Source organism: Miniopterus natalensis, chromosome 1 (genome assembly GCF_054644295.1).
Source record: "Miniopterus natalensis isolate mMinNat1 chromosome 1, mMinNat1.hap1, whole genome shotgun sequence".
Taxonomy (NCBI): domain Eukaryota; kingdom Metazoa; phylum Chordata; class Mammalia; order Chiroptera; family Miniopteridae; genus Miniopterus; species Miniopterus natalensis.
Window position 1 is genome coordinate 4,447,286 of NC_142081.1, and position 18,434 is coordinate 4,465,719.

The 18,434-nt window shown below is 54.7% G+C and overlaps 1 protein-coding gene across 2 annotated transcripts in view; it reads right to left on the minus strand.

The window, feature by feature from the left end:
- The window catches only part of EML1 (EMAP like 1), an 87,673-nt gene that overhangs the window by 48,720 nt on the left and 20,519 nt on the right, over positions 1-18,434 (minus strand). For both annotated transcript variants that reach the window (XM_087818288.1, XM_087818291.1), the window contains exon 2: positions 6,225-6,407. In XM_087818288.1, coding sequence (XP_087674414.1) covers positions 6,225-6,407 — 183 coding nt within the window. The remainder of the gene's footprint in view (positions 1-6,224; positions 6,408-18,434) is intronic.

Here is an 18,434-nt window from a genome sequence, read left to right on the forward strand (position 1 = left end):
GCTCCAGGGGCGGCGCCTCCTGCTCTGGAACCTACGATCCTAAGTCGCGTGAGGAGAGTGCTCAGAGGGGCAACAGCGGCTTTCTATGCGACTCTGACACCCTGGGAGGTTCTCCTGGGCTCTCGGCCCACGGGAAGTGAAGGGGGAGCTCGAGGCAGGAGAGGGCAGGCCCCGGGGTGGGGGAGATGGAGGCGCAGACACAGGGGTGGCCCGTGGCCAGCGGTGGCTTTTCATCTAGTAACAGAAGGTCCCCACGGGCTGCAGCTTGGTGACAGGACTGGCTCTGGGGTTTTCCGAATGTCAGGTCTGTAGGACGCACGATTAAGCCTGAAGTGGGCATTTTTTCCATCTTTCTAAGTGGTAGGAGCGGAGTAACCAGGCTTCAGAAAGTACTATGCACGAGGATCCACTTCAAAACTACAGCTGATGCAAATACTGAAATTCAAGGGCGGCTAGTCATATCTACTCACGCTTATGATATTAAGTTTACTCAAAGATCAAGAAACCCTTCTAACTTACATTAACAACTCAGTGTGCAACGTTTGATACGTAAACTCTCCATTAGGCCTAAAAATAAATTTAAGTATGCAAAGCATGACTATGTATGTGGTTATATGTGAAATCTACGGTATAATTTTAGCATATCTGACCATTATAGACCTAGGATTCCTAATGATTTTTTTCAAAACTTAAAGCACGTCTATATTTGGAGTTGGAGAAGGCACTCTGCTTTTGCTAAACTGCAAGACAAAGCAGATAACTGGTTACGTGCTGGGGGAGATTCCTGTCACAAATACCCAGCGAAATTACAGATGCATTTATCCTGATACAGAAATCCCACTCCCAGGAATCTACCCTAAAGATATACCGGAATACAAAATGCCATATGTACAGTTATTTGTAAATTATTTGTAAAACAAAGAACCACCAATAGGGACCGGCATCAACACAGCTCACCCTCACCGTGGAGCACTATGCAGCGGTGTAAAAGGAACAAGGACAGTCTCTACACACTGCAGTGAAAAGAGCAAGGTCAGGACTAGTGTGTAGATACGTCACCTCTTACCTGCTGTGCCAGAAATCTGCAGATGTAAAATTTTAACTCATATCATTTAAAAAAGATCAGAATGCACGTGAATCACGTTTTAACATACTGCGTGATGGGCAGACAAGGCCGTCTGTGGTGCCGTGCTTATTTACGTGAATTCTCGGGCATGGGTCTAGTAGTGCAAGAATCCTGTAACCCTAAAAATTCAATACAATGGAAACATTTATGGGGGGAAAGACATGAATGAACCGATTGCAAAAAGTCATTAAGATCCCAAATTTCCACCCAAAAATGAAGGAATAAACAGTATATTGTGCATCTATATGAGACTCCTCAGCCACAGAAAGGGTGAAGCCCCGATGCAGCTACGACATGCATGAGCCCTGGAGACAGTGCTGAGTGAGGGAAAGTGCTAGAAGGCCTCATATTCCTGACTCCACTGATAAGAAGTGTCCAGAATAGTCAAATCCACGGGGACAGTAAATTAATGCTTACCAGGGAGGGTAGAGGGAGGGGGCAGGGGGGCATGAATGCTAACGGGTGTGGGGTATTTTTTTGGGGGTGGTAAAATGTTCTAAAATTAGATAGTGAGGATGGCTGTATGACTTTATGAAACTAAAAACCATTGAATTGTATACTTTAAAACGAGGGGGGAAAAGTCTGGGCCTCACGGCCGAATAGGTCTGGCCCTGCCAAGGCAACCACAGGCAGGACTCAAAATTCAATAAATCTAGGGGCTTTCTTCATAGCTAATTTTTAAGTTGATAATTCCGTATGGCCTGCAAATGTTATAAGTATCCAAATGGCTCTTGGCAGAAAAAAGGTTCTCTACCCCTGCGCTTTAAAAGGATTAATTTTATGTTATGTGAATTATATTTCAATAAGGCTGCTATAAAAAGTCATTAGGTAACTGGGAAAATCTGAATGCTGACTTGGTATTATTCATTTTTAAATGCAGTGGTATTATGGATTTTAAAAAAGAGAATCCTTATATTTTAGAACTATATATGGACTTATTTACAGATAAAATGATGCAATGTCTCAGATCTGCCTCAAAATAATCAATGGGGTGAGGGGAAGTGAATGGGGGGGGGAGGGATACTACACAAAGCAAAATCGACTACATGTTGATAAATACTGAAGCCAGGTAAAAAATGAGGTATTTTTCTTTTTACTGTTATATACATTTGAACACTTTCATAATACGAAGTTTAAAAACAATCTTTCTTAGGCTCTGAAAAACTGAATATACCTTCTAACCCTTTTCTATCAATCACTAAAGAATTCGGACCTGAACTGGGAGGGCAATTACTGAGAAAATGGGAGGAAGTGCAGTGTGCCCCGCCCCAGAGACAGCGGGGGTTACGCTCCGAAGCGAACTGACAGGTAAGGAGAAAGCACAGCGAGAGGGGAGAAGTGCTAATTGTGGTTAACCAGGATAAAGAACTAAGTTAATTATCCATTAATTTCACTGCAAAAGCCTTCCAATTTTTTTAATGTGCTAGTTGTATCTAATGAAATTTGTGAAGGGACCATAACACAGCATTTCACACAATTACGTGCTGAATGTGACCTACTGTCTTTGGGACACTTTGCAAATCAAATCAGACCTTGAGGAAAGAACTCTCGTTGCTAGTTATATAGTTACTCATTTCTTAAATATTTGACTTGATTTGAATAATGCTAATTTAAATAATATTGCTAAGAGGCGAGCAGAGCAAAGCAGTGTGGATTTGTCGGAAAGGACCCATCCAGTGTCCAGCCAGGCCTGGGGGGTCCAGACCCAGACCCTCCCTCACGAGCTGTGTAACCTGGAGCGGATTAGTCTCCTAGAGGCAGCTTCCTCCTCTGTAAAATGGGCACGTTAATCCCTCCCTCAAAGGACTGTGCAGAGGTGAGGTGAGCTCCTGTATCCAAGTACCTCCCGGGAAGCCCAGCCTCGAGCCAGCTAACATCCAGTGAAATATGAATGTAGCAGAGGCCCCATTATTAACGGTAACCAGGGCTCACTTGCTCAGCAGCATGGCTAGCAGAGGTGTTTGGTTATGTTTATTAAGTCTCTGATCATTACTGGGGCTATTAATAAAGTCTGCAAAGGTGCATTAAAGTTGTCCAATGACAGCAAAGTTAAAATGAGCACTAGGAGCTACTTGCTGGCTAATGCCGAGCAAAGCACACACCCAGATGCTGGGGCGATGACTATATCAACCCGCAATTTACATGTAAACCCTGCAACACTCGCGTGGCCCGGACATGGAAATTAGCCATGCACATGTACAACGGATCCACTATTGATCTAACCAAACCACGGCTCCCGCCTTCGCGAGAGCACGCGAGCAGCTCCACCTGGGAGCCTGTGAGCCCCGGCGCTGGTCTCCGCGCAGTGAAGGTCAGGTTCGGGGGCGAGAACAGAGTCCTTCTAAAACACAAATGTCTTCTGCGTATTAAGGACTACACTCCAAGGAACATTCAGAAGCCAACTGAACTATAAAAAATCATCATAAGCCTACCACTGAGGAAAAGATTTTGCCTAGATTTTATTTAGTTGACATTACGGCACATGCAGTTTTAGATGCTTTCGACTCCTAACGTACATAATACACACGCATTTCCCGTTACCCAGCAGACAGCTGTGAAGACACAGCTCGGTCACGGGCGGTGGGCCTTCCGGACGAGCCCTATGCTTGCCTTCCTCCGTTTCCCATCGGTTCCCCCCTGTGCGTAACGACAGTGACCTCTTCACTCGCCAAGCGGTTTCTGTGTTTACACCCACACGGCAACATGTAAGGGTCTGCTCACTTCATTCTACCAGCAGCGAGTTCCGCCCCCATCCAGCCGCAACGCTCACAAAACCTGACTATTAGCACAAGTTCTAGAACGTATGCCCCATGAGCTGTCTGATTCTCTTTTCTCGGCTCTACGGGGACCCCAGCTCAGCCAACCTTCCCACCTGCATGTAGACCCAACGTGGACGAAGCTCACCTCGCAGGCTGATGTCCCTGCATTTAGACACATCTGAGGGCAATGAGGGAGCTTGGGTGGAGGCCAAGTTCAGTCTACGACCCAGTACCATTGGGTTAAGAAGAGGTGGGTAACTAATTAGTACGACAGGCCATTCTAGAGACAGGAGAGTATCGTCAATAAAAAGTAGCCTGAGCCCAGCTGGCGTGGCTCAGCGGTCGAGCATCGACCTAGGATCCAGGAGATCGCGGTTCAATCCCTGGTCAGGGCACATACCTGGGCTGTGGGCTCGATCCCCAGTCGGGGGCGCGCAGGAGGCAGCCGATCAATGACTCTCTCATCACTGATGTTTCTCTCTCTCCCCCCCCTCCTTGAAATCAATTATATATATATACACACACACACAAAAGTAGACTAAGACACAGTCCCCTCTATATAAACAGTCTACAGCATTTTGTGGGGTTGGCCAGTCTTCCCCGTCTCAGGAAGCCTCGAACTTGACCTACGAGGGGGTTCCTTTCGTGAGACTGCAGTTCTCACCGTTGGCACTAGTTCAGTCGGACAAACAATGACCAAGTGAGCCACGGCCCAGAGGTCACGACAGCCGAAAAGGAACGATCGCACACGGCCTCACGGGCCACAGGCCGAGACCGGTGAGTGGACAGGGCAGTCCAACGTTGGGGAGCAGCGCCGGCCCCAGCGCTCACCACGCGCTTCCTCTAAGCTCTGAATGCCGCCTGCCTTCCCAGGTGCTTGTTCCCTTGCGGCCCAGACAGCCTGTCACTGGGGGAACAGCACAGGGATGTGCACCTGAGCTCAAGGCAGAGCCCTAAGCTTTGAGAACTAACCTTGGGGGGGGGGTAAATCAAATATTTAAAAATTAGAATGTTGTCCTGGCCAGTGTGGCTCAGTGGTTAGAGCATCAGCCAGCGCACCGAAGGGTCGAGGGTTCGATTCCCAGTCAAGGGCACGTACCTGGGTTGCAGGTTTGATCCTGGCCTGGTCGGGGCGCGTTCAGGAGGCAACCAATCGATGTGCCTCTCTCACATCAATGTTTCTCTCTCTCCCCCCTTCCACTCACTCTAAAAACCAATGGAGAAAATATCTTCAGGTTTAACCAAAAAAAAATTTGAATGCCAGGAGTCCAGTCCAGTTCAGGTCTGTATGAGGATGGCGACCGGAATAATGTAAAGTGATGATAATACTGGGGCCTTTTAGAAACCAAAGGAGGTTCCCCTAAGATCTATCTTGTCTAAAAGGCCCCCCAACCAAACCCGGGCTACGGAGTGCCAGCCACCCAGACGGGGCACACGCGGGGCCACCAGGGAGCCTCGGTGGCAGCAGCCCCCAGCGCTGGGGGCGGACCCCCCTCCAGCGGCAGAGCGGGTGGGGTGGGGGGAGACCACGCCCTGCACGCCCCCGCCCCCCCTCCCCCCACTCCTTGATGGGACCTTGGCCATCAGGAGTCGATTTACTTTCACTTATGAACAGAATGTTACAAAGAAACGTCAGCTCTAACGATGAAAAATGATTTCTCCTAGAAGTTTTAATAAAAATCAAACTTGACTCTTAAATCAAGAAACGATAACTCCTGCACAGCCCTCTTGCACTACCTCCAATTTTCTAAAAATAAAGAATCTGCGGAAGTCTGAAGTTTTACACGAAGCAACTACTTCAGATGGGCCCTCTCGGATCCAGCACTCGTCAGAATTCCTCTTGGAAAGCCGAGTAGGTCAAGAACGTCTAAAATAACCCGGTTTCTATTTAAAACACCCTGATCACTCGGTAACATGGAAGGAGAGGGAGGTTATTTAAAAGGATTATTCAAAACGCAGGCGTGGCCAGCAGGCGCAGGTAACTGCGGTCAGCACAGAGGCGGCGAGAGTCAGACACCCCTCCAGGAGGGGCAGCTTTCGGGCACCCAAAGGAGGGTGGGGTTTTTTGCAGCGGAACTCGACTCCAGAGAATCCGGGTAAGTAGCCGTCCTCACTGCGGACAGTCCCGTCCCTGACCCACCCAGTGTTTACCGATCGCCCGCGGCTGCCCCTCCGGGCCGACCACCGCCGTCAGGCCAGAAACGCTGCCCGGCGTCGCGTGGCGATTCGGGCCCCGCTGGGGCCGTTGCACCGCGTTCCTAAGGCTGGCGTCCCCGGCGATGTCCGAGGGCAGTGAGGGCCGGGGCGGGGCCGCCCGAGACCGCCCTCCCGCCGCCCACCTTTGGTAGGGCCTTTCCGGCTGAGCACGGCCTGCTGCTCCTCCGTGATGTTCAGCCGCCGCACCACGTCGGCCAGGGCCGACTTCAGCAGCTGGATGTCGTCCTCCTGCATCTGGACCCGCTGCTCCAGGGAGGCGATGCGGTCCGTCACCTCCATGCTGCTGGCCGCGGACGCGCTGTCATCTGAAGCCAAGGAAAGGGACAAGTGAGTGACGTGCTCCCCAGAGAAGGCAGCCCAACAGACACCCCAGCACGTTGCCGTAACGAAATAACGAGAAACCAAGAGAACCACGCGGAACCACACGGGCCTCACTGCAGAGACTCATCCTACCAGTCCTCCCTCCTCCGTGCTAGTGCCGCTCATTACGTATTTTTTAATCCTTACCTGAGAATGTTTATTAATTTTTGGAGAGAAAGGAGGAGAGAAAGAGGAACATCGATGTGGGAAACACCTTACTTATCTCGTCCATAATATCAGAGAGCCTGGGAGGTACAGGGAGTGTTAGAATCCATTTCACCTTCCCACACGCGCCGAAGCCACCGCGTGGTCTCCCAGCTTTTGCTCCAGCGATGCACAGGCAGGTCGGATAGTCAGGAGCCACACCACCCACCGGGCAAGACTTGCAAGGACCGGCCAGGCTGAGCGAGCAGGGCGATGGTCGCCTCTGTCCGGTCAGCATGCCCGTATGGCCACGGCGACCCCATTTCCTCGTTCAGAATCGCCGACGCCCAGTTCCCCAGGGGCGCCAGGCCCCGCGTGACCGTCCTGGCCTCTCTCTCCGCACACCACGCGGTGGCCATGCTGGCCCCTCGCCCGCCCCAGGGCTTCTGTACCTGCTGCCGCCTTGGCTTGGCACGTTTCTCAGCCAGCTTTCCCACGACCGAAGTCCTCCGTTCCTGACATCTCAGCCCAAGTGGGAGCCCTTCAGGGCGCCTTCCTTCCTAAGAGCCTTACCGAACGCAGCCACTTGCGACACCTCAGCCTCGTTTCTCTCCTCACAGCATCGCTGTGACCTGCGGTCCTCGCGCGTCTGCTCGCCGCCTAGTCTCCCAGCTAAGTGGGAGCATCACGGAGTCGCCCTGCCCCCCGGTAGGAGGCCCTCTCGGGGAGCACCCCTGCAGAAAGCATGTATTGAGCCTGGAGACGCACAAAACTACTCCCGAAGGTTCTGGAGAGCGGGCACAGCAGCACAGAGGCCCTGGCGGGCGTCTACACACACTTGACGGAGGCCGACGGACCGCGATACACGTTAACCCCCTTTTCGGTGGCCTCTGGCCAGAGCTACGCGGTGCACATGATGTACGTGAGGGTCCATGTGGAAAACCCTGGCATCGTTACGTCCTAAGAAAACCTAGGTGAAGGCCAAAAACAGTGAACACTGAAGACAGTGGGGAAGTCCCAGGAAGGAAAAAGCCAGAGAGGGGACCCCCACACTGTCTATTCTCATACGCGTTCACACGGACGCGGGCGCTCCAGCTAACTAGAAAGATCTGGGCTGAGGCTGGAGCTGCAGCCCCGGACGCAGAGCCTGCAGTTCAAGCCCAACGAGAAAGGTCCCGGCCAAGACGCAGGAAACGGCGCTCACCCGAGAAAACCCCACGGTCTCCAGCTTTGTCACATCCCAGGTGCAACCCGTGATTACCCCGAACACGGTCTCAAGAGGAGAAAATGACTAAAACCCAAAAGGAACAAAACAGCGGAGCTGAAAAGCCCTCGTCGGCGTTTACGCGAACACTTTGCTGAAGCACAGACGGGCACCTGGACAGACGTCCTGCCGTTAGCCCCTCGGGAAATGCAAACTAAACCCACAACAAGGTATCGCTACACACCTGCTGCAATGGCTCAGACACGAAATAGGGACCAAACCAAACGCAGACAACATAGGGCGAATGGAGCTCTGCTGCATTGCCGGTGGCCACACGAAACGGTGTGGCCGTCCCGGAAACCAGTTTTGCTTTCTTATCAAGTTAAACAGATACTTACCGTGGGGCCTGGCAATCCCTAGGTACTGCTCCTAGAGAAACAGACACTCGCGTTACGGCGGTTCCATTCATACTTGGTAAAGGTGGGAAACAACTCACGTGTTGCTCCAACTGGTGAATGGATCGACTGTGGTACGTCCATACAGTGGAGTACTACACAGTGCTAAAAAGGAGCGATCGAGCCTGGCCGGGCGTGGCTCAGCAGTTGAGCATCAACCTAGGATCCAGGCGATCGGGGTTCGATTCCTGGCCAGGGCACATGCCCGTGTTGTGGGCTGGATCCCCGGTCGGGGCGTGCAGGAGGCAGCCGATCAACGACTCTCTCATCATTGATGTTTCTCTCTCTCTCTCTCCCTCTCCTTTCCTCTCTGAAATCAATAAAGATACATTAAAAAAAAAAAAAAAAGACCTGCGTGATCTGAACAGTTAAAAAAAAAAAGGAGCGATCTATGGATACGCCCAACAATTTGGACGGCTCTCAGAAGAACGATGCTGAGTGAAGGAAGCCAGTCTCGTAAGGTTACGCACTGTATGGTTCCATTTATGAGATTTTCCACAGGACAGAGCTCATGAAGGAGACGAGATCAGTGGTTGCCAAGGGCTGGGAGACGGACACAACACAGGGGAGTTTGGGGAGGGTATAGAAATGTTGTGTCCTGATGGTAGTGGGAGTTACATACAACTATACTGTGTTAAAAATACAAAGAATTGTCTCAAAAGAGGAATTTTGTTGAATGTTAACCTAAAAAATAAAATAGCTTTTTGACGCCCTGTTGGGTTCCTATCAAAAAAGTGGAGCTGCCACAGCCTAAGGTCAGAATCTAAAGGAAGGTCTGAGTGCTGACCGCCCACCACCCACACCCCTTTTTTGTGGTTATTACTGTAAAACTTTTCCTTGGGCCTTTTTTAAAAAGTGTATCTCTATTGATTTCAAAGAGAGGAAGGGAGAGGGAGAGAGAGAGAAACATCCATGATGAGAGTGTCATTGATCGGCTGCCTCCTGCACGCCCCCGACTGGGGATCGAGCCCACAACCCGGGCATGTGCCCTGACCGGGAGTCGAACCCCGATCACCTGGATCCCAGGTCGATGCTCAACCACTGGCTGAGCCACGCCCAGCCGGGCTCGGCCTTTCTCCCTGACACTGTAACTACTTTTTAAAAGGTGCCGTCAGCTTCTGCTTCCAGCCAACACAGTAACAGCTGTCCTACTTGAAACAGCTAAAACGAACAGACAAAATGCATAACACGGACAGGGAGGGACAGCGATCGCTCAGAGGTGGTGAGCGGAAGAGGGGACCCGCAGCAGCTCCCAGGAAGCGACGCAGGAGGGGGATCCCCTCAGCGGAGGAGACAGAGCTGGAAGCCCAGGAGGGCTGCCAGGACTGGGGCTCCGAGGCAGGGTACTGGAGAGGAGGGGCCGCAGACGGAGAGCGCCTGGGGAACGGCCTTCAGCTGAGAACCGGCGGCACTGACGTGGGAGGGACTCCCCAGGCTGGGGAACAACTATCCAGAGAGAACAGGACTGACGCGAGGGCTCACACGGCGCTGGGACGAGTTCCTGTCCCTGTCAGCAGAGGGGACCCACGGAGCCCACAGGCGCTGGGGAGCTCGGGCCTCTCACCCGAGGCCGAGCGCCGCTCCGGCCCCCTAGCAAAGCTGCTTCCCAGAGACTCGGCCACATCCCAGGACAAAGCTCAGGAGTGTTTACAGGGAGGTAAAATAATCCAGCTCCCAACAAGGCAAAGTTCACAACGTCTGGCATCCCATAAGAAGGGCCAGGCAGGGAAATGTGGCTCAATCAGGAAGACAACCAACCTAGCAAAACCAACCCAGAAGTGACATGATGCGATTACTAGACAAGGAAAATTAAACATTATAACTGTGTCATGTTAAAGAAGCCTGAGGAAAGGCCGACTATGTTAGGTAGAGGCATGTGAAAGTATGTGTGTGTACATCTATATATAATATTATACATTTTATATTACACATTATATACTTATATAATACGTAAATTATATTACCTATTATCTATTTATATTACATATTGTTATATTACATATTAACATGTGTTCTGTTTTATACTATTATATATTACATATTTATATTATACATTATTTACATTATATGTAATATAATACTTTTATGTCATTATGTATTTACATTATGTGATGTGTATTTTATATATTTACATTTTTATATTACATATACTTTAAAATCAGGCTTCTAGGAAACTACAGAGGACTGGAAGGGATGTTTAACAGGGTCAGTCACGAGGGAATTGTAAATCCGAGTCGCAAAGAGACGCCCCTCACAATCCCAGGATGGCTCCAGTCGGCAAGGCTGAAAACGGCCAACTCGGGTGCGACGTGAGAAACCACCTCACACCCTGCCGGGCGGGACGCGAAAGGGCGCGGCCACGGCGGAGGGCGGTGGGCGGCGGGCGGGTCCTCAGAACGCGACACATGGGATCACCTCCCGCCCAGGGTGCCTGCGCCTGAGGCAACAGCAAAGGCTCGGACAGACTTCCATGCTCACGCTCACAGCAGGGCCATCGCGATGGCCAAGAGGAAGTGCGCTGTATCCACACAGCGGAGAACTACTCAGCAGTAAGAATAAAGGAAGCGCCACCCTGGCCAGCGTCCTGCGCACCCAGAGCTGGCCCGTTCCACTCGGGTCGGGGCCCAGGCCCAGGCGGCCGCCCGATCCCCGCGGGGGTGCAGGAGGCAGCCCACCCGTTTCTCTCTCCCCTTCTGTCCCCCCATCTCTGAAATCAATAAAAAGATTATTTAAAAACAGAAGTACTGACACCTGCTACAACAGAACCAGAAAGCACCACGCCACGTGAAATAAGTCAGTTACAGAAAGACAGGCACACAATTCCACTTACCCAGAATACCCAGGATGCGCATCTTCGCCGAGGCAGAAAGATTAGAGGTCACCAGGGGCGGGGGGAGGAGAAACGGGACTAATCGCTTCAGGGGTAAGTCTGTCTGGGGCAACGAAAATACCTTGGAAACAGACGGTGACGGCTGTGCAGCGCTGTGAGCGAATCCGTATCAGCCGATGCGTACGCTTAAAAATAGCTGAAACTGCAAATTTTGTTCCATATATTTTGCCACAATAAGTACCAATTTTTTTTCTCCATACTATTTTGAGTGACTGGCTTTCAGGAAAATGACATTCGTTCTTTGATTTGGGGGTGGGGGAGGCGCAATCCGGCCCGTGACACTGCACCGGCGCCTTTCAGGCCCGGATGCTCGGGGGGATCTGCACCCACCGCCACCTCCGGCCGCGCAGCTCTGCAGGTGAGTCCGCAGTCCGCTCGAGGCTCTCTCTGGAGCAGGAGAGTCGCTGTCGTATTTATTTTGCACCTACCATGTGTACCATGCCCAGTTTTGAATGAATGAAAATGGATGTAGTTACCAACACTGTCAGCCGACCAAACCCAGTGTCTGGAGCCACCCTGACTGGTGCCCAGCGTCCTGGGCCACAGTCCTGCTCTGTCCTCTCAACACAAAGTCCTTTGTTTCGTACAACATCCTGGTCACACAGAGCTCCAACAGCCTTCTGTTCCCGACTCGTTTCTTTGGCCTCAGCGTGGACTTCAGCCCTTTCCCCTCGTAACACTCACGCAATTCTCAAGCAGCCTTCACAGTCATTTCTGCCCTAAGACTTTTTTTTTTCCAAGAAGCAGGAGATACTAAAATTGGACACAACCATAGTTTTTATGGCGGAGGCGCCGGAGGCAGTGAACAAGGAACGTCTCCACTCACGACGGGACCCGAGCAGCAGCGCTCGTTTCCCGAGACTGACGGGGACACTGCGACACGCTGCTGGACCTGACGATGCTCCGGGCGCTGGATTTCAGGCCTCTGGGGGCCAGGGAGCGGTCAGATGGAATTCCCGCCCTCCCGAGGGCCGCTGGGTGCACCCCCACAACCGAGTGTCCCCTCGCTGCTCAACAGCATGGGACGGGCTCACACTTCAAACGCTGACTTTCCAGAGCAGAGCGGTCAGTCCTCGAGGGGAGGGGCAGCCTCGCGAAGCCGACGCACTCGCCGGTCGCCTGGTGCCCTGGGGTACAGCGCACACCGGGGTTTCCCCGCAGCTGCGGGTACAGACTCTGCTGCTCCCCATGAAGTCGGGGGGCAAGACTTTCAAACAGGTCCTGACTCCTGAGGACAGATACCCAACGTCTACAACGATTTTCTTTGACGTGAAAGACCTTTCTTTCCCTCCAAACATGTCCAACTCCACTGTTCCCACTGCCGTCTACAGAGTCCTGGGAGCCGGGAGTGGAAACACGCGGGGCTGGTGGAGCGGGTCCGGAGCTCAGCCCGCCTGGAATAAGCTCCCGGAGGAGCGGGCACTGCTCCAGGTGCGAAGGGTGCACAGGTCCCATCCCCCGGAGCTCAGAGGCCAACAGGGAGACACAAGTCACGGGCTCGGATGGGTGCTGGCCCAGAGGCAGCACAGGCCCGGGAGGGGCAGGGGCTCCTAAGCGGCAGTTTCATGACAGGAAATCGAGTCAGTGTACAAGACGCTAGTTACACATCCCGCGTCGGCCGCCCCAGTCCCCTAACTGCCGGGCGTGGGGCGAGGCTCACACCAGACAGGCGGGGGGGAGGGGTCCTGGCCGCCTTCCCAAGGAGGTGGCTTCTGGAGGGGCCGGGGCGCGGGCCTGCGGGGACCCAGCCTGTCCAGGCTCTGACACTCCAGCCGAAACCAGGGAGCACAGATGGACTGGACCGGTGACAGCCAGCACGTCTGGCGGGGCGAAGCCGGCCAAGAAGAGGGGGTGTTAGAACACGAGCAGGCTAGAGACGGGCGCCAGCTGCCCGAAACGGGGACCAAAGGAATGGAAACGCCAAAGGCGATGGGAGGCGGGGGGGAGGGCAGGCGGGCCAGGCCGTCCACCCCGCACTCCACCGCCGACCGGTGCGAGCACATCCGAGGCCCCGGGCCTTCCTGTGGGACACGCAGGGCGACAGAGAGAAAAGAGATGCAGCCGAGATGAGACAGACACGCCGGCCGCCATCACGGGGGCTGGAAGCCCCGGTCCTGGAGGTGGCCTCCCGGGGGGCAGGGGGTGACACAGATGACTGTGAATCAGGGAAGTTAAACAAGAGGTAGAAGGGGTGAGGGGAGAACAGACCTGGACCCCCCACCCTCCAGCTGGGGGCTCAACTTCCTCGGAGCCCTGACGGGGACCAGAAGGTCACGGAGACCTAACGAGGGACACCTGGGAGGGCACCATGGAAACTGAACGCACCTTATGAAGGACTGTTACCCGCGTCACCTCAAACAGCTGGATGCCATCAGGCGATTATCCCTCAGCTACCGGGTCCCCCCTACACGTGTGCACATCGGTTCTCCTACGTAGAGCTCCTGCCATCGATGTTCAAGAAGCCCATTAAGAGACCGTGGTCCATAAAGGGGGGGGGGAGGGAAGCGCTAGAATGCGAAGTCGTGCGAATCGCATACAAAACGCACGCACCCTGCCCGCTGGTCCAATGCCAGAGCGTCGCCTCCGTCATTTGCAAGCACCTCGCGGGCTGGAGACGCCTTTGCTCAGGGAAGAGCCGCCGGGTCCGGCTTCTGCTCCCCGGCTGTCTGTCTGCTCCGGCTCCCCGTGCCCACGGCGACGACGTGGCATCGCTGGCGGCTGCGCCCCGACTCCCCACCCTCCCCGGGCGGCGAGCGTGGGTACCCACCGCAGACACGCCGGCTGCCGAGGGGCTGTGGTTAGCCACAGGCGCACCCTGGGGCCCCACGCGAGCTGGGGAGGGGGAGTGCAGCTGCGCGTCCGAGTCTGAGCGACTGTTAGGTCGGCTCCTGCCCCACTCCGCCACCTGCAGTCACACGGTGCGGGCGCCCGAGCCGGCGGAGGAGAGTCCCCTTCCCCCGCGCAGGGGCCGGGGGGCAGCGAGCAGGAAGAGCCAGACCACGAGACCCAGACGAGGACCCTGGCACCCCGAGAAGGCCCGTACCCCCACCTTCAGCTTCCTCATCTGTACGACAGGGACAACGACCCGGCTTCACGGGGCCACAGCCGAGACGCTCAGCTACAGGCAGCTCCACGCAGACGCGGGGAAAGTGCAGTTACAGCAGGAACCCCTCCTGCAGTGCCCACGCCGGTGACCACCCGGCCTCTGCTCCAGCCTGTGAAGGACAGCGGGCGGGGCGCCTCCGAGGCGGCCTTTTAAGCCTCCCCGCTGAGAACGCCAGGGGCCTGTGCGGGCCGCCTCCCACGGAGCTCCCACGTGCCACCTCCCCACGTGGCCCCCACGTGCCTCCTCCCACGGAGCTCCCACGTGCCCCCCACATGCCGCCTCCCACGTGGCCCCCACGTGCCGCCTCCCCATTCACCTCCCACGTGCCCCCACGTGCTGCCTACCCACCGGCCTCCCCAGCCACCCCCCCACGTGCCGCCTCCCACAGAGCTCCCACGTGCCACCTCCCCACGTGGCCCCCACGTGCCTCCTCCCACGGAGCTCCCACGTGCCCCCCACGTGCCGCCTCCCCACTCACCTCCCACGTGCCCCCACGTGCTGCCTACCCACCGGCCTCCCCGCCCGCCCCCCACGTGCTGCCTCCCTCCCCACTCGCCCTCAGGTGCCGCCTCCCCACGCTCCCCGTGTCCTGTGCCCTGTGCGCTTCTGCTCACAGCACAGCCGCCGCTGCTAAGGGACCTGGGCTGAGGTCAGACGCGCTTCGCTCCGGACCCACCGGGCTCCCTATCTGACGTCGGGGCGCAGCCTTTGGCTGCAGGTAGGGACTCGTGGGCTCGTTAAGTTCACGGAGGAGTAACGACCCGTGTCTTTGGTGCGATGTGTTGCCAGCTATCTGGACACGCGGAGGACGGGTTTTCAAGGAATTGCTTCAAGCCAAACAGTAAAACTGGGGTGCTGAGCCCCAAGCGGGAAGGCGCTGAGGCGCTGAGAGTCTTCCTCTTCGTCCTCGACGGTCCTCTGCCTGCCAGCCGCCGGGGACCGAGCGTGACGGGGGACGGCGAGAGCCGCGGGCGCCGAAGCCTCCTGCAGGCCTCGCCCTCGGCGCGCCCAGAGCCGGGGCTCCGACGCTAGCCGCCCACTCCGAGCAAACACGGGGCGAGGCCACAGCGACGGACAGAACACTGAGCCCCTTCCTCCTACGGGGGACACGGAGCTAAAAAGCTGTTCTAATTTTTTAAATGTTTTTATTGATTTCAGAGAGAGGGAGGGAGGGGGAGAGAAACATCAGTGGTGAGAGTCACCGACCTCGAGAGTCCTGCACGCCAAGGGGATCGAGCCTGCAACCCGGGCGGGTGCCCTCACCGGGAACCGAACCGCGACCTCCCGGCTCACAGGCTGACGCTCAGCCGCTGAGCCACGCCGGCCGGGCATGACGTGTTCATTTGTAATAAAATGGGTTTCTTTCACCTTCTTTTTGGTTTTTTGTGTTTTTTTTTTTTTTTTAGATGAACTCAGCCCTGAGTCCTTTTAGGCCTCTAATCTCCAGGTTTCCATGAAAATAACAGTCCCGCTCCCCCTTCCTTTTCGCTGTTTGGGAAAGAACAGGGCCACCTCTTAGAAGTTCCAATACCACAAACACTGTTGAAGGCCACAGGTGCGTCGGATACGGGGACTCTCCGGTTGCTGCAGACCTTAGGTTTGCGGTTTGCGGGCCCTGAGGCTAAGGAAGGTCCCCGTGGCAGGCACGGTGGCCGGGGCAGCCCACCCGGCGTTGGCAGCCTCGCAGTAGGTGTGGAGGGATTCTGGGGTCAGGTTTTCCAGGGCATAAACGTAAGTGTTCCATTCGCCTAAGGTTTAATTAACTTTAGTTCTTAACTAGTTAATTTGGATTGATATCATCAGAGCGATGCACAGCTTACCAACCACGGAACGTTCCAAGAAATGTGGATTTTATCGTTGTGTGAACAGCAGAGAACATGCGCACAGAACTAGACGGTCTGGTTTCCTCCGCATCCTAAGCACCCAGGCTGCAAGCCTGCACAGCACGTCGCCGTGCAGAACAAGATTAAATCAAGCACAAGAGAAGGGACGTAAGGAAGAGATGGACGCAGCCGAGCAGTGACGCAATCGAGAGACGCGGGGAACACGAGGGGTGTGAGGTGGCTGCCAGAGCACGCAGCACGCGCTTTCACAGCAAACTCTTTTTTAGTATTTTTTTTTTAAAGATTTTAAATTGATTTTGAGAGAGAGGAAGGGAAAGGGAGAGAGAGAGAAACATCGATGTCAGAGCGCAACGTCGATCAACTGCCTCCCGCATGCCCCATCCTGGGGAACAAGCCCGCAACCCAAGACCGCAACCCGGAATCGAACCAGCAACCCTTTGGTGCCTGGGATGCACCCAGCCAACCGAGCCACACCATCAGGGCCAAACTGTCTTTTTATAAGTAGGAAGAGTGCACACTAAAATGACACTGAGAAGTACAGCATAGTGAACACTTAACCCAGCAACACGGCCGCTCACGGTCGTTCCCGAGCATCACGCTGCGCGTAACTGTGCCTGCCGTTTCGTCCGCCCGGCGCCGCGGTCTGCCTGTTGACGCCAGCGTCGCTGCGCGGCCGCGGGAATTTCCCAGCCTCGTCAGCTCTCATGAGACCACCTCTGCGTATCCGGTCTGTGGCTCAGGGCTATACATGCAAAGTTTACATTCTTACATCTCCCCATTTTTTAACAGGTAAAGATAGTTATTGTTGTCAGTCCCGGTAATCTGCCAGATTATCTGTTCTGTAGCCAAAAGACCACATAAATGTCTAGGCTAGGGCATTTGAAATTTTGCCTTGAAGATAAAAAAAAAAAAAAAAAAAAGGAAAAAAAGCTAAGCGACTGTTTTATTTTTTCCCCCACTTAACAGCCAGCATTTCTCTTGCACACTTGCCATTTGTTGCTCCTTCATCCAGAAACCAAATCGACAGGCTGGTATTTCAAAGCACACAGAACTGGCTCAGCCCTAATCCCTCCGCTGGCATTAAGCTCTGCGAGCTTAATCGTCCTTCCTCGAGGAAGGTGGCTCAGGAAGGCTCAGGGCCCAAGCAGGCGACTCCACTGCCCAGGAGGCGTCTGATTTATCCGCCCCGAGGAGGGAGAGCGGGGCTGACGGCCGTGCAGCGGGGTCCTGGCCGAGTCAACCACAGGTCCTGTCTTGGGTTTACGGCCCCTCTGCCCACTCTCCCTCCGGATCAGAAGAGAGAATTACTACACGCAGGAACACTTTATCCCTTCCCTTGCTTTTAAAGCCACGTAAGAATGTTTCGCTACAGAGAAGCAAATTGTAACAAAGCCCTTGGTAACAGAGAAGCCAGTGGCTGGGAACTCAGCAAACTATTCAGGAGCCTGTATTCAAAGGTTTACATTGTTTCCTTGACCCTGAGACTTGCAGCCACCCTGCAGAGAGGCCTGCGTCCCCTCCCACCCCACCCACTTCACAGGGCCCTAAGTCTTGACCCTGAGCCCCTCTGGTATGGAGGGAACCTCGAGGCCGACACACTGTGGAGCCCACAGGGCAGGGACGGACGCGGCCTGGGACGCGTAATGCCCCGAGGGGGTCACCACAGGCTCCTAGCAGGGGACAAATTCCGAGAAACTCCTGACTGCTGTGTGGCTCCTCCAAAAGGCCACAAGGTTCTTAAACCAACCGTGTATCGAAAAGCAACCATCAGCTGGATGTTGCCTAAAATCCCCCTTTAGAAATTTAGGTTAAACATTCATTTGCTTGACTTTCTCAGTCTGCACCCAGTTGTGTGGGTGTCAGGCACGTGTGACACCTGCCGAGGCACCTGACAGTCAGCAGGACCGGGCCGCCCACCGACAGCCCCCGCGTGTCTCTGGAGTGTGACTTCTGGCACACTCACTGCTCACCGAGGGAGGGAGGCCGCGCGGCTCCCAAAGATGCGTGAAGACAGCGGAGGCTTTGCTCTGGAGGATGTCAGAGGGGACAGTGCAGACAGAAGGCTATGAGGTGAACCCCAAACAGACATGGGGAAACACCGGGGGACCCCAGACAGGCTTATCTGGGATGGGAGCAGAGAAAGAGTGGGGAACACGTCACCGTGTGATGGGCAGAGCTCTGCAGGTCGCCAAGCAGCCGCTGACTGTTTCGCCAGCAAGGACTCCCAAGCCCACTTCATGGCGAAGAAGACCAAGGCCCGCCGAGGCCACGGGATCTGGCCCCGACTCTGAAAAGAGCCACCACTTCCTTGGCCTGGGTTTTGGAGCTG